We start from the raw sequence: 14,007 nt of genomic DNA on the forward strand, positions 1-14,007 counted from the left end.
ATTATCTGATCGTTAATATAGTGCTTTCTACAGCCGATTCTCACTGTTCAGACGGCAAAAAACAAAGATGCAAGCTAGAATATTGTCAATGTTCGTGGACATCGTATGGAAATAATCAAATAGAAATAAAACATGCATGATCAGACCCTAAACTTCCTCTTCTACTACACTAGTATGTATCTACGTTTGCCTTTGTCGGCTGAGAATTTTTGTACAATTTAATACTACTGCCGTTTACATTATGATACACACCTTCGTGGAAAATCAGACAATTGTTTGTCCAGTTTTCTCATAGTGTGTACTAGACTTAACATTCAGAGAATGGCTGCTAAAACTCCTACGTTCTAGCAAAGTTCTTAATCTGCTGGTCAAGTAATGTAATCAATTCCACCCCTTCCCAGTCATGCATCACAGGTACATGCTTTAGCTGGCTCTCTGGATATTCAAGAGCCTGGATGCTGAGGCTACCAAGAGCTGACTGAAGCTGTCTGCTGAAGATCTAGTCTGGTATCACTGGAGAAAGGTGTCACTCGGAAGTTGGAAGGCAGCAACCACATGTCCCTGGACCTTTCATGAGTACAGACTGCTGAGAGATCTTAGAGACTTTTTGGGCTGCTGCCACCCCAACCTTCGTGTGCAAGAGAGTCAGCTGTGTGTTTGCTAAAGGGAACATCGGCTGATGCCCTGAAAAGCATAGACTGCCTAGTTCTCTGTGAAGGGACTCTCGTTTGTACTAAAGAAAGAAGCCTGTGTGCTGTTACGTATGTTATTGATTTAAAGAAGGATGCCTGCGTGCTCTTACTGTTCTACTAGAGGCCAAGTACACAGTTTACTATTTGTAAGGATTTCTGCTGCAGCCTTATAGAAAAGAGTTCACTGTCCTCGATTTGTATATAGTTTCTGTTTTTGGAGTAGCCCACTCAATTCCCTCACCTCTATCCAAGTTCCCCAAAAATAAAAAATAAAAACACCCCTAGACTGGTTATTGGAGGAAACAAGTGACTGTGTTCACGTGCCTGGCTGGGGGGTAATCCTTTTGGGAAGAACCTGGGAAAATTGCCAGCAGCTCCTACAGTACTAGTGCTACACAAATATGGCACCTCCAAAATACACTTTACAGAGGTAAAAAAGACACCCACATATTTAAAAATGTAAATAATGTTCAAAACTGATTTTCTTGAATAAGTTCATAATGTAAGATACATTAAACGTTAAAATTAGTTTGGGGCAAATTCTAGCAGACAGAACTACCCATTGGTCTTTGCCATCTTTCTGAACTCCAGTGGAAATATCTCAACACACAAGTTCCATCAGCCTAATGTGACCATTATGAATGGTATTTCCCATTCAAAATATATTATTTCCTATTACGGAAAATTTAAAAAGGGACAAGGAGACTCATGGGTGAGAGAACATTGAAGCATTCCATGGAGGTACAAGAAGGCGATTCATCTCACTGGCACATGATTGACTCCTAAACCTTCTCAGGACCTTTTCTAAATAAAAAAAAAAGACCTATACCAATCCCACCTCAAGCCAATACATGGGCTGGGGTCTGCTGTTACAAAGTTTACTTGGTTGCATATGTGTTTAAATTACTTTCAAACAGGAAAACATGTTGCAAGCTAGTATTTCACTATGCAAGGCCTCTACAGACAGAGATGAAATGATGTATGACATTTAATTCATGTTAGTGATCTCCAACCTGTTAGACCGTGTTCCATGATATGATGTGGCAAAGTGCAGGAAGTGCTCTTGTCATAACATATTGGGCACATTTAGAAGGAACACCAGTTCATTGCACAACTGCTCTACCATGTTTCTTTAAGGATTTAGACACATAAAATAAAAGGTCACATGCAGAATACATGTGTTAATTCACAAGAGATTTTTTAGATGGTCAAGTATTTTTAATACATTCCTTGCATACAGCTCAAGTTGACAATTTTCATTGTTGGATAAAAAAAGATATTTATCAACTCTGTGCTGACAGACAATTTATGAGACTCGCTGCAGTTTACCAGTGCATGTAATCGAGAACAACTCTGCATTTACAGAATATCAACGATGAGAAAGTTCTGCTTTCCAGGGGAATTGAGGTAAAGAAAGTCACACACAAAGTCTATTCTGGGTGATAACCAAAAGAATATATTGCCTAGGTGATGTTACAGGTGATGCTTCAAAGTGGTTCACCAATATTTTAATAGTTAAAGTAAATGTAAAGTAAATGTAAAAGTCTGATCACTTCTCAGCCAATCTCATATAAACTTTAACATTTTAACATCTCCTGAGCCCGATCTTGATCTAGCAATACACTGGGAAGCAGCGGCTCCCTCCTCAAAGTGCAGATTTATAGCAGTGGGAGCCATTGGCTCCGGCTGCTGTCACTCAAATCATAAGACGAGGCAGAGGGACAAGGTCCTCCGGTCTGTATCAATGGTTGCAGGAAGCAGGGATCGGGAGCGAGCCTGCACGAGTACATCCCTTAACAAGTGGCTTGCTGGGGAGGGGGGTATTCAGAAGAGGGGAGGAGCTAAGAGTGCCAGCAGGGGTCTCCAAAGGATGAAGATTGGGGCTGTTTTGTGTAAACCCATTGCACGGGGCAGGTAAGTATGACATGTTTGTTAATTAAAAAAAAAAAAATGTAATATCATGTTACTATGCAATATTCAGTGCAATGAAATCAAGACCTAGTGACAGAAATGAAAGCAGATAGTCATATAAGTACTAAAAGTTATATTAAAGCGACATTCTAGCCAAAGAGCTAAATGTGCAACTGCAGTATATTTCAACATTTGTACCTGCAAAAATATTTATCTTTTTAGTCACTTTTCTTATTGACACACCACTGCTATTATGCATGTCTAGATCAGCGACACCACTATACATTTTGCCTGCTCATTGGACAGTTAAAGCGCATTTTCCAGCTCTCCGTAGGAGAGTGCTTAAAAACATGGCAGTGCTGTACAGTTTAGCAGGGCCTTTAGAATCACTTCTTACTCCCTATCTGCTGTGCAGGGGATTGTGAACAGACAAATTTCAGGCAGTAGACTAAAAAAACATACTGCAAATATGGAACAAACAAAAGTGAAGCTTGGTATAGAACAGCTTTTTTTAACCAGGGTGCCTTCAAGATTGTTCAGGGGTGCCCTGGCAAAATTACTAAAAACTGTCCAATAATGGTATACAAGCCTGCAAGTGGATGAAGCCTGCCTTTTAATTATACAAAGCCACAGGTTTTCATTCTGCACTCTTACAAGCTTCCAGGCGCCAGTGTCCTAACAACCAATGAAGAACCTGAAGGAGAAGAGAAACATTGGAATACTAGTCAGTACCAATGTGCAAAGGTATTTGCTATGGAAGAATAAATTACCTCTAATGTCAGGTGTCCTACATTTGTGGATGTTGCTGTGTAAATAAAACTATTAGCTTAGTTTTCCGCATTTTAGAGTGGGGTGCCTCAAAAGGAGGGCATACTTTTAAAGAGTGCCTTGACTGAAAAAAATGTTGAGAAATACTGGTCTAGAAAGACCTCCTGTCATCTTGTCTTGAAACAAAGTTTGGTAAAGGCTTCTTTGCTCCACATGGGAAGCACTAAAAAGCATTATTGGCAGGCACCTGGAGCCACAGAGGCAGGCGGGTTGAAGGTTGATGAGAGGTGACCTACTTTGGTATTGAGACTAAAAAAACATAACTGGAGTAAAAGGGTGTTTTACTACTTTCCAGCCCTTGAAATGTAGTTTGTTAATGCACTGTGTTTTAAAACTTTGACTTTTTATATTCTAAAGTAATCTTTTTATTTTTTTTGTATTCTTTTATTGACGATTTCCTGCAGCCTCTTTCATACAATTCTGCAGGTTTTGTGCTGGGTTGGCTTGCTGATGGTGAAAATGGAAGTACATACCCGCCCAAAAAGTGTTGGCAGGACCACCAAGGACTCATTCATGGAGCTGTCTAAAAAGTGGGGACAAAGACATCATTCACACGGGTCTGTGGCCTGTACAACTTTTATTTATTTCAGGTACTTGTATTGTGCTGTCAATTTACGCAGCGTTTTGCATATATATTATACATTCACATCAGTCCCTAACCCTCAAGGGGCGTACAATCTAAGGTCCCTAACTCACATTCATACATACACATAGTAGGGTCAATTTAGACAGGATCCAATTCACCTACCAGCATGTCTTTGGAGTGTGGGAGGAAACTGGAGTACCTGGAGGAAACTCACGCAGGCACAGGGAGAACATGCAAACTCCAGGTAGGTGGTGCCGTGGTTGGGATTTGAACCAACGACCCTAGCACTGCCAGGTGGAAGTGCTAACCATTTAGCCACTGTGCTGCCCAACTTGAATAATTATGCAGATAGAGCCACCTGGAACTGTGTGCAGGCAGTCCATGTTTCTCTTTGGGTACACAGGCAACCATCCTAGTGTGGCAGGAGGGCAGAGGCAGGTAAGCAGACCTTAACACAGACAGCTTGTGTTCAGACTCAATCCCCACATGCCTGTCATATTAGAATGAGCAGCTGCGTCCATATAGCCACTTCATCCTCAACGTGCAACACGGGCTACCTGCACGCAGCTCCAGCTCTATAAACAAGGCCTACTGAAATCACTTGGGGCAAGGTGACAATGCAGAAGAGCATTTAGGACACAGGAACATAAAGCTCTCTCTCAATAAAAGGGAACCAGCAGAACAAGAACGTTCTTCTTGGGGCTACCAATTATTTCAATAAAAGCTGCAGATATTGATAATCTTTAACACTTAAGGTTTAGAAGAGATTTTAGTGACTGGGTTAAACTTTGCTCTATGCATTAACAGATAAAGCTGGCCACACACTATTTGAATTTCAGCTGGTTCCTGATTAACTGCCAAACATTTGCTCCATAGGTGGTCATGACCCCCCCCCCCAACCTTGTTGTGGAAAATCAATGGAGTCAGAATGAAAATATTCAGCTGAACAGTGGCTGCATCCAAACAGATGCAGGCACTGTTCAGGTATTCTAACAGTTGTTGGATGTCAGGCTACAATAGATTCAGTGAGAGATTTGTCTGTCCACACCATATAGTATGGATGGAGGATTCTGTTAAAGAAAAGGGTGTATAAAAATCCTAACACAGGACCGACAGAAGAAAAATGTACTGGTGTGAATGGGACCAAAATAGTTTGAATTCTCAAAGGAAAAAAAATGCACAAAAGGAACGCTGTTGTCCAGAGACCATTACATCTGAATGGAAGAATAGATATAAACAGTTCTAACCACCAAATGTTCACCACTGACGCAATGGAAGGACTAGGCTCCTAACAATTGCAGCTCTACAGTGCTGACCGTGCCTAACACACATCCTTTAATCTAATAGAGCCATTATTCCAGGAAGACAAAACGCAGAGGTACTCTTACGGAAGACAAGGCCCGTTCTAGGCAGAGCACCCACTTCACCTGTTTTACTGGGAAAACACACTATGCCAATCACATTAGAAATCTTTTATCCTGCACAATCTCTGCTGCTCTTTGTTCCTCTGAATTGGATTTGAGATGTTGTATGCTAGCCCATTGCCATTGTAAATAGAACATTAATCACTCTTCAATGAACAGCGAAAAGGACAAAAACATGACATGATTAGTAGAGGCTACTTGACTCACCCATTATTCTACTTAATGCAACATTCCTTGTGGGCGATTCGTCAAAGCTGTACAGAGAGTGGGAAATTCTTCGCTCCCTGTCGTCCAGCATTGTCTCGATGGGCAATTCGGGCCCCGAGGGGCTTCCAGGTGACTCCAACTGTAGAATCAGGAGAGAAGGGATATCAGTGCTGACGGTCTATTTAACAGCATGGGGGAACAATAACAACATGCCTAAGGCCTGCACCCGGCTGGGTACCAAATGAGCTAGAACTTTTCACCCTCTACCAAAATAATTTGCATTGACAGCTCTGCTTAATGGGCAACTTTCGATGCCACTTTGTAGTATACCTCCTGTGGAGCGCCTGTCATATTTCAACACCCTTAAGCAAAAAATAACTAGTACAAAGGCAATGTCTCTGATCATATTAGAACAAATTTGCTTACAAATTTGTTCTTTTAACTCTTCTCTGTACCTAGGCCTTCTACAGCAATAGAGACAAGATACAAAAATAATTTTACTGCCAAAATGTGTCTTTAATCTTATGATACAGAGGACAGCTGTTAGGTTAGTACTTTTTAGGAAAATAAGGCTTGAACTAATAAAAGATTTAACTGCAAAAAAATATTAAAAAATCAGAGTACAATCCAGTTCTATATTTACTGTTTATTTCTCCAAAATTACTTATTAACGTTATGTGCTAAAGAGTTTTTTATCCGCCTCCTGCCCACCATATAGTAATATGACGGACGCAAGGCGGTTCTCTCGTTCTGGAAGGACGTCATATGACGTCCTTACATTCTAACCACGCATGTGCGGCTCCCGGAGCGCACAGCGCAGTGATTGGTGGTGCGCTGTGTCCCTAGGACACAGCGCATCGACGATCCACGGAAAGAGCCGAAGATGTCGGCTCCGTCATGTGATCAGCTGTGTCCAATTACAGCTGATCACATGTAAACAGGGAAATACCGGTTATCGGCATTTCTCTCCCCACGAGCTGTCACGCTGACAACTCCTGAGGAGAGGAGAGCCGGTAATCGACATTCCTCGGAGGGGACATATACACAGATCATCAGAGCACTGATGATCAATATGCCCTGATGATTTGTGTAGCCCCAGCAGCGCCACCTGTCAGTGTCCATCAGTGCCAGCTCTCAGTGCTCATCCATGCCACCTGCCAGTGCCCATCAGTGCCACAACAGTGCAACATTTCAGTGCCCATCAATGCCACATATCAGTGCCCATCTGAGCTGCCTTTCAGTGTCACCCATCAGTGCCAGTCAGTGCCACCTAGCAATGCTAGTCAGTGCCGCCTATCAGTGACAGTCAGTGCCGCCTATCAGTGACAGTCAGTGCCGCCTATCAGTGTGCATCAGTGCCGCCTATCAGTGTGCATCAGTGCTGCCTATCAGTGCCCATCAGTGCTGCCTATCAGTGCCCATCAGTGCTGCCTATCAGTGCCGCCTACCAGTGCCAGTCAGTGCCACCTACCAGTGCCAGTCAGTGCCGCCTATCAGTGCCATATATGAGTGCTGCTTTTTTGTGCCCATCAGTGATGCCTGTCAATGCCCATCAGTGCCACCTATCAGTGTCCATCACTGCAGCCTCATTAGCGCACATCAGTGAAGGAGAAAAATCACTTATTTACAAAATTTTATAACAAAAACTAAGAAAAAACTTTTGTTTTCAAAATTTTCTGTGGTTTTTGGTTTAAGAAAAAATAAAAAAACCCAGAAGTGATTAAATACCACCAAAATAAAGCTCTATCTGTCACAAAAAAATTATAAAAATTTCATATGGGTACAGTGTTGCATGACTGCACAATTGTCATTCAAAGTGTGAGAGCGCTGAAAGCTGGAAATGGGCCTGGGCAGGAAGGGGGTATAAGTGCCCTGTAGGCTAGTGGTTAAACATATACACCCCCCCCCCAACCTAGATATTGTATGTCTTGGTGTTCTCCCCCAGTAAAAGACACTACCACTTTTATTGACAATCAAGTATTAGCCCTCATTTACACCAATGCAACTTGAAACTGTCAAATAGCATGACAAGTTGCACCCTATTTGTGCCCACGGAACCGCTCAAATCAGTGCAACCCAGATTTTGTGGTGCGGCACCGATTTTGAAAAAAGGTTCCATCTGTGCATGAAGTCGCACAGATGTCAGGCAAGCCGCACATGAAATCGCGCTAACCAGCGGCTTTGAAATAGCGCTACTTCTGGTAAAGCAGCACAATTCCAAACTCGCATTCAGTGTGAACCAGAGATAAATCTCCTACTTGTCCAGTCCATTAAAAAGAAGAGTAAAAGTTTTATATCCCACTTTTAATGATAATCAGCCATATTCTACTGGATTTGCTCTGCAATGTTTCAGTTTGTTTACTTATTATTTATTTCAGGTTTTATATAGTGGTAACAATTTACCCAGTGCTTTACATATTTATTGTTCTTTCACATCAGTCCTGCCCCCAAGGAGCTTGCAATCTAAAGTCACTACCTCACATACACACACTTTGCTTTCTGAGTCTGTAGTGCAGTGCACAAAAACAAAACACCAAAGTATACCAAAAAAGTGCATGTGAGCACACAAAAAAGTGCACTAGGCTGTGTCAAGCAAGCAGCTTGCTCTGGGGGCACTTGGGGGTTTGGACCACAAGAGTGCAGGTGGGGGCCCAGAGAAGAGGAGGATCGGAGAAGGTGATATATATATATATATATATGTATTTTTGTATTCAGCTCTGCGTGAACACAGTATTTACTGAATATGCAAACCACAGTCTGCAGAAAAAAAGCAGCTAAACATAAAACTGAAGGGCAAAAAAATGTCAATGAGCAGAGACTTAGTCACACTAATCATAAGAAACTCAAGAGAGAAGAAAGCGCAAGCATCTTTTCTGACACTGAGGCTTGTCTCCTGCCTTCAGCTGTACATAATAAAATCTGCATCAGGATTGCTTAAACTAAACTGTCACCCACAAAAGTGAAACCATAATTCACAGCTGCCGGTAAAAGTGTCTTTTGTGCTTGTAAGACTGCAGCTGTCACAGCCTATCAAACATTTCGACTGGAAATGGCTCCACTAAACTCCTACTTCAGCGCAAACGCTTCTGTCAGAAAATGATCAGCAACACCCACAAGGCAATCTCTGTCTTTTCCACATGGAGATTATTTTTAGATGGAGAAGAGTTTGATGAACTCCTACATGGATGGAACCTTTATGCAAAACTAATGTCAAGGAAAATGTTTCCGTTTACCTGTGTTACCTATCAGAGGGATGCTGTTCGCTGTAATGCATGTTTTCCTTTTCTATCTAAATATATTTCTCCCAGTGCGTATTTAAACACAGCCCGTGCCATCATTCTTTCACTCCCCCTGTGCTTGATGACATGCTGGCTTTCACTGAGACATTCTCAGCATGCAATCCCTTGATACAATACTGTCAACACTTGGACTGCAGTAGATTTCACTAAAGGACAAGTGGAAATAAAACATTTCCCTACTTTTACACAACCATGGTTTGACTGTCTGCTTAATCCTTCGTGAGTATTAGATGATGGCGAGATATACATTACTTCAACAGGTTTCTGATTGCCAAATACCGTTTCTACTTACAATGAAACCACAATGCATCTAAGCAACACAAAGCAATAATGCTACATAATTAATTTTTAATATTCAAAGCAAATGTCTTCATGCTTTTTTCTTGCTGAAAAATCACTTTGAAAAACACCCCCTAGCATTTCTTGCCATCGCCATCTTGGGCAGATGATTCATTTAGCATTGACTTCCTGGAATCCATCTGCCCTTAATTCAAGCATACAAGCAGGAGGACATGCTCATCTGAGAAAACCCCTCCTCCTCTCCAGAAGACTCCTAGAGTTTATGTCATCATTTGCCAAGGTAAGAAACTAGGAAGTAACTGAAGAAACGTAAAATAAAAATAGTTTAAACCACGTAATTATATATATTTTCCTATCTATTTACGAATACTAGCAGCCTAAGTATTACAAATAGTCCATGTTGATTAAGAGAGCCAAGCTCCACTTTATCTGTGAAGTAACCATGTGTTGATAGTAGATGTCTTGACTTACCATTCATTTCTACATTAAAAAGCTGGTTTAAAAAACTGCCAAGTCTAATATTACAGCTCTCCTGTCAATGTATACCCATGTGGGTATACTGAACACAGCAGAGTAACTGCAATAAGCAAGTGAGTACCCGCACTGATGCCCAACACGTTAATGGTAGTACGAGACACTAGGCAGTGCTTATCATTTCTGTGCAAAGTTAAAAATAAAAGAACTAAAAAACCCTAAAAAAAAAAAAAAAAAAATGTCCAGTGAAAGTAACAGTGGCAGAAGCAAATTATAACAGATATTTTTCTGCAACTGCCCAACCACCTTCTGGCAATGTTAGAGTACAATTCAACAGGGCAGTGCTGTGTGTCAATGGACACAGAGCTGGCTCGGGAGTGAGCATGCACGACTTTCCCCAAAGCAAGCGGCTTGCTATGGGGGCACTCGGCAGGGGGAGGAGTTGGCAGTGTAGACAGGGAACCCAGGAAAAGCAGGACTGAGGCTGCTTTGTGCAAAACCAGTACACAGCAAGTGCTTAAAAAAAAGAAAAAAAGTGAAGTAATTACTTTAACCACTTGGCAACCGCGATACAGCCAAGTGATGGCTACAGCGTGGTTGTCCAGTCCTGGGAAGGCGTCATATGATGTCCTCCCAGAACGCGCCCTCCATTGTGCCCCCAGCGGCACGCACCAGGTGATCTCCGTGATCGCTGTGTCCTACGGACACAGCTGATCACGTGATGTGGTAAAAGGCCAATCACAGCGGCCTTTTAGCACATGATCAGCTGTGTCCAATGACACAGCAGATTACCGGGTAAATACAGTTGCCGGTTAAAGGCTGCACTTTCCTCACAGTGTCACAGTGTGAGGAAACTACTGCCGATAACAAGCAATTGCCAGAGACCAGCACAGATCATCAGGGCACTGATGATCAGTGCCCAGCAGTGCCACCCACCTGTGCCCATCAGTGTCCTGCAGTGCCGCCCAACAGTGCCATCAGTTAGTGCTACCCATCAGTGCCCATCACTGCAGCCTGTGACGATCACGGCATCAGACCCCAGCCCTTCTCACCAAACTCGTGACCGAAGGACTGGCCGATCCGAACCGCGATGTGACGTGCGTAACAATGCCACACCCAGCTGCACCCTGCACAATGATTTTCCAGCTAATGGGTACCGATCAATGTGCCAGTAGCCTGAATCGATTGTTACTGGGTCAGGTTAATTACGCAATTAACCCCTTCATACTGCCACCACCTCCTTTTGGTTCAGAAAAAGAAGAAACTCGCAATATCGCTATAACACTATAATAATTGAAATAACCATCTGCATAACCCAGTCATTGACACAGGCCGGTTATACAGAGAGTTAAACCAACAGTAGCGTCTCTTTAAAAGCAGGGATTCGTAAATTGCAATTAAGAATTATAGAAACAGTTCAACACTTCCAGAACAAAGATTTATTACTAAACGGGTCAAACAGGTGCAGTAAAATATTTACAGAGAAGATGTAACTAAGATATATATAGAAATATATATACAGAGAAATACAGCACAGCAAACAGATAACAGAAAGAAGTTTAGGTAAGTAAGTACTTGCCAAATAAATGCCTGCGGTTAAGCAGCTTCAAGTTTCAAGAGCCTCAGGTAGATTTGTTTCTTGTCTCTACTGCCAATTCCGTTGACTCATCGCAGGAGACTTTGCTTTCTGTCTGCAGATCTGGCATCACAGACCGTTATATCTCTCTAACTAACTTCAAGCAGGGAGAAAGCTCTCCTTACCTAAGACAATCGCACTGGAATTTTCCTGTCACAGCCAAACCAATACCTTATTTGGCAAAAGGGATTATTAGGCAGACTCAGCGTCATATGCTGCTTGCATTCCTGAGGGAGAGGAATGAGGAGATACATGAAACCTCCAGGTGCTTGCATAGGAGTTTAAGAGAAATACCAAAATGCAGAGGTTTAGGAGCAAAATGAAGGACCGCGCCCATCTCTGTGTGCATGATTGTGACACCGCCTATCAGTGCCACCTCATCCATGCCCATCAGTGCTGCCTGTCAGTGCAGCCTATCGGTGCAGCCTATCAGTGCACATCAGTGAAGGGGAAAAATTACCTGTTTGCAAAATTTTATAATAGGAAAACGTTTTTTTTTCACATTTTTTGCTATTTTTTTGTTTATAGCACAAAAAAATAAAACACCCAGTGGCGATTAAATACCACCAAAAGAAAGCTCTATTTGTGTGAAAAAAATTATCAAAATTTCATATGGGTACAATGTTGCATGATCGCGCAATTGTCATTCAAAGTGTGATAGCGCTGAAAGCTGAAAAATGGCCTGGGCACAAAGGGGGTACAAGTGCCCGGTAGGCAAGTGGTTAAGCAGGGTATACACACAGTTTTTTGCAAGTTGAGTTAAAAAAAAAAAATTCCGTTCCCTGCATCCACACAAGTGACATGAATGTAGGGATCTTCCCGGCTGCGCTGCTTGTTTTCTGACAGCGGGGACTACTCCCCTGTCAGAATACACTGATAACAAAGCAGTAGTTGAACAAATGCTGGTTTTCCAGCACGACCGTTCGACAGAAGCTGGTCTAAATACCGACTTCTGTTGAACAGACAGGAGTGCAAACTCCTGTTGAACTGGCCAAATTTCAGTACATGTACAATATACTCAGCTTTAGTCTTCTGGACATAGAAATTTTAAATATGTACTATGCACAGTCTTTGGATTGTTAAGAATGGTACAGACATAAATGCTACACCCACACAGTCTCTGCATACATTTAGCTGGTAGTGTTAGGGCAAGGGGATAAGAATGATCTATAATGATATTAATGATGATGATAATAATAAATGAATGCAGGGAGCAGAGGCACACTCCAGTTGACAAATGTAATGTACACTCACCGGCCACTTTATTAGGTACATCTGTTCAAATACTTGATAACACAAACTACTAATCAACTAATCACATGGCAGCAACTCAATGCATTTAGGCATCTAGACGTGGTGAAAACGACTTGCTGAAGTTCAAATTGAGCATCAAAATGGGGAATTTAAGGGACTTTGAATGTGGCATGGTTATTGGTGTCAGACGGGCTGGTTTGTGTATTTCAAAAACTCCTGATCTACTGGAATTTTCACACACAATCATCTTTAGAGTTTACAGAGAATGGTCCGAAAAAGAGAAAATATCCAGTGAGGGGCAGTTGTGCGGAAAAAAATGCCTGGTTGATGTCAGAGGAGAATGGGCAGACTGTTTGCTGCTACATTCAGATGGTAGGGTCAGAATTTGGCATAAAAAACATGAAAGCATGGATCCATCCTGCCTTGTATCAATGGTTCAGGCTGGTGGTGGTGTAATGGTGTGGGGGATACTTTCTTGGCACTAGCAAGGCGTACCTAATAAAGTGACCAGTGAGTATACCTCCTTATCACAATAGAAAGAAAACTGGCAGACATAACTGTGAAAGTTCATTTATAAGTGCTAGTATATTCCACTAGATATACAATTGCTTTTATTCATATGTTGTCATTATAATGATGATGTGCTGTACAAGGGGCAGCCATATTTGTTCACTACTGTACACATGTAGGTTCTTAAAGCAAGTCAATGGGTCAGCTCACACTTAGCTACTGATCTGAAGTGGAAGTGCAGGTTCAGAGACGGCTGTCCCATCACAATAAAATCTGTAGTCTTTTTTCAATAAGGCCACTGTAAAGCCTAATTGAACTTTTTTACTCAGCTAAATACATTCAAGGTGCATCAAATCAAAATATATTGAAAGTCTTACAGTTCATTTTTCTTTAAAAAGCAGACACAAATCCATAGGAAATCACATAGGAAGTCTCAGCATTTGCTGATGATTTAACATTGTAAAGAAGTGAGCACTCTCCAACAGTCTCCCTGATATCATGTTATGACACTATTTCAGGATATTCCCCCAAACCCTCCCTAATTAAAAACTAAAAAATGTAACTACAGTCAGGTCCATAAATATTGGGACATCGACACAATTCTAACATTTTTGGCTCTATACACCACCACAATGGATTTGAAATGAAACGAACAAGATGTGCTTTAACTGCAGACTGTCAGCTTTAATTTGAGGGTATTTACATCCAAATCAGGTGAACGATGTAGGAATTACAACAGTTTGCATATGTGCCTCCCAATTATTAAGGGACCAAAAGTAATGGGACAGAATAATAATCATAAATCAAACTTTCACTTTTTAATACTTGTTTGCAAATCCTTTGCAGTCAATTACAACCTGAAGTCTGGAACGCATAGACATCACCA

General features: G+C 41.7%; 1 protein-coding gene across 10 annotated transcripts in view; it reads right to left on the reverse strand.

Annotated features, from left to right (window-relative positions):
- Positions 1-14,007, reverse strand: part of PARD3 (par-3 family cell polarity regulator) — an 814,686-nt gene that overhangs the window by 359,229 nt on the left and 441,450 nt on the right. For all 10 annotated transcript variants that reach the window (XM_089668705.1, XM_089668703.1, XM_089668701.1 and 7 more), the window contains one exon: positions 5,649-5,787. In XM_089668705.1, the coding sequence (XP_089524831.1) occupies positions 5,649-5,787 (139 nt within the window). The remainder of the gene's footprint in view (positions 1-5,648; positions 5,788-14,007) is intronic.

The sequence above is a fragment of the Staurois parvus genome, unplaced genomic scaffold, assembly GCF_062004578.1.
Source record: "Staurois parvus isolate SC_StPar_1 unplaced genomic scaffold, SC_StPar_1.0 ptg000061l, whole genome shotgun sequence".
Classification (NCBI taxonomy): Eukaryota; Metazoa; Chordata; class Amphibia; order Anura; family Ranidae; genus Staurois; species Staurois parvus.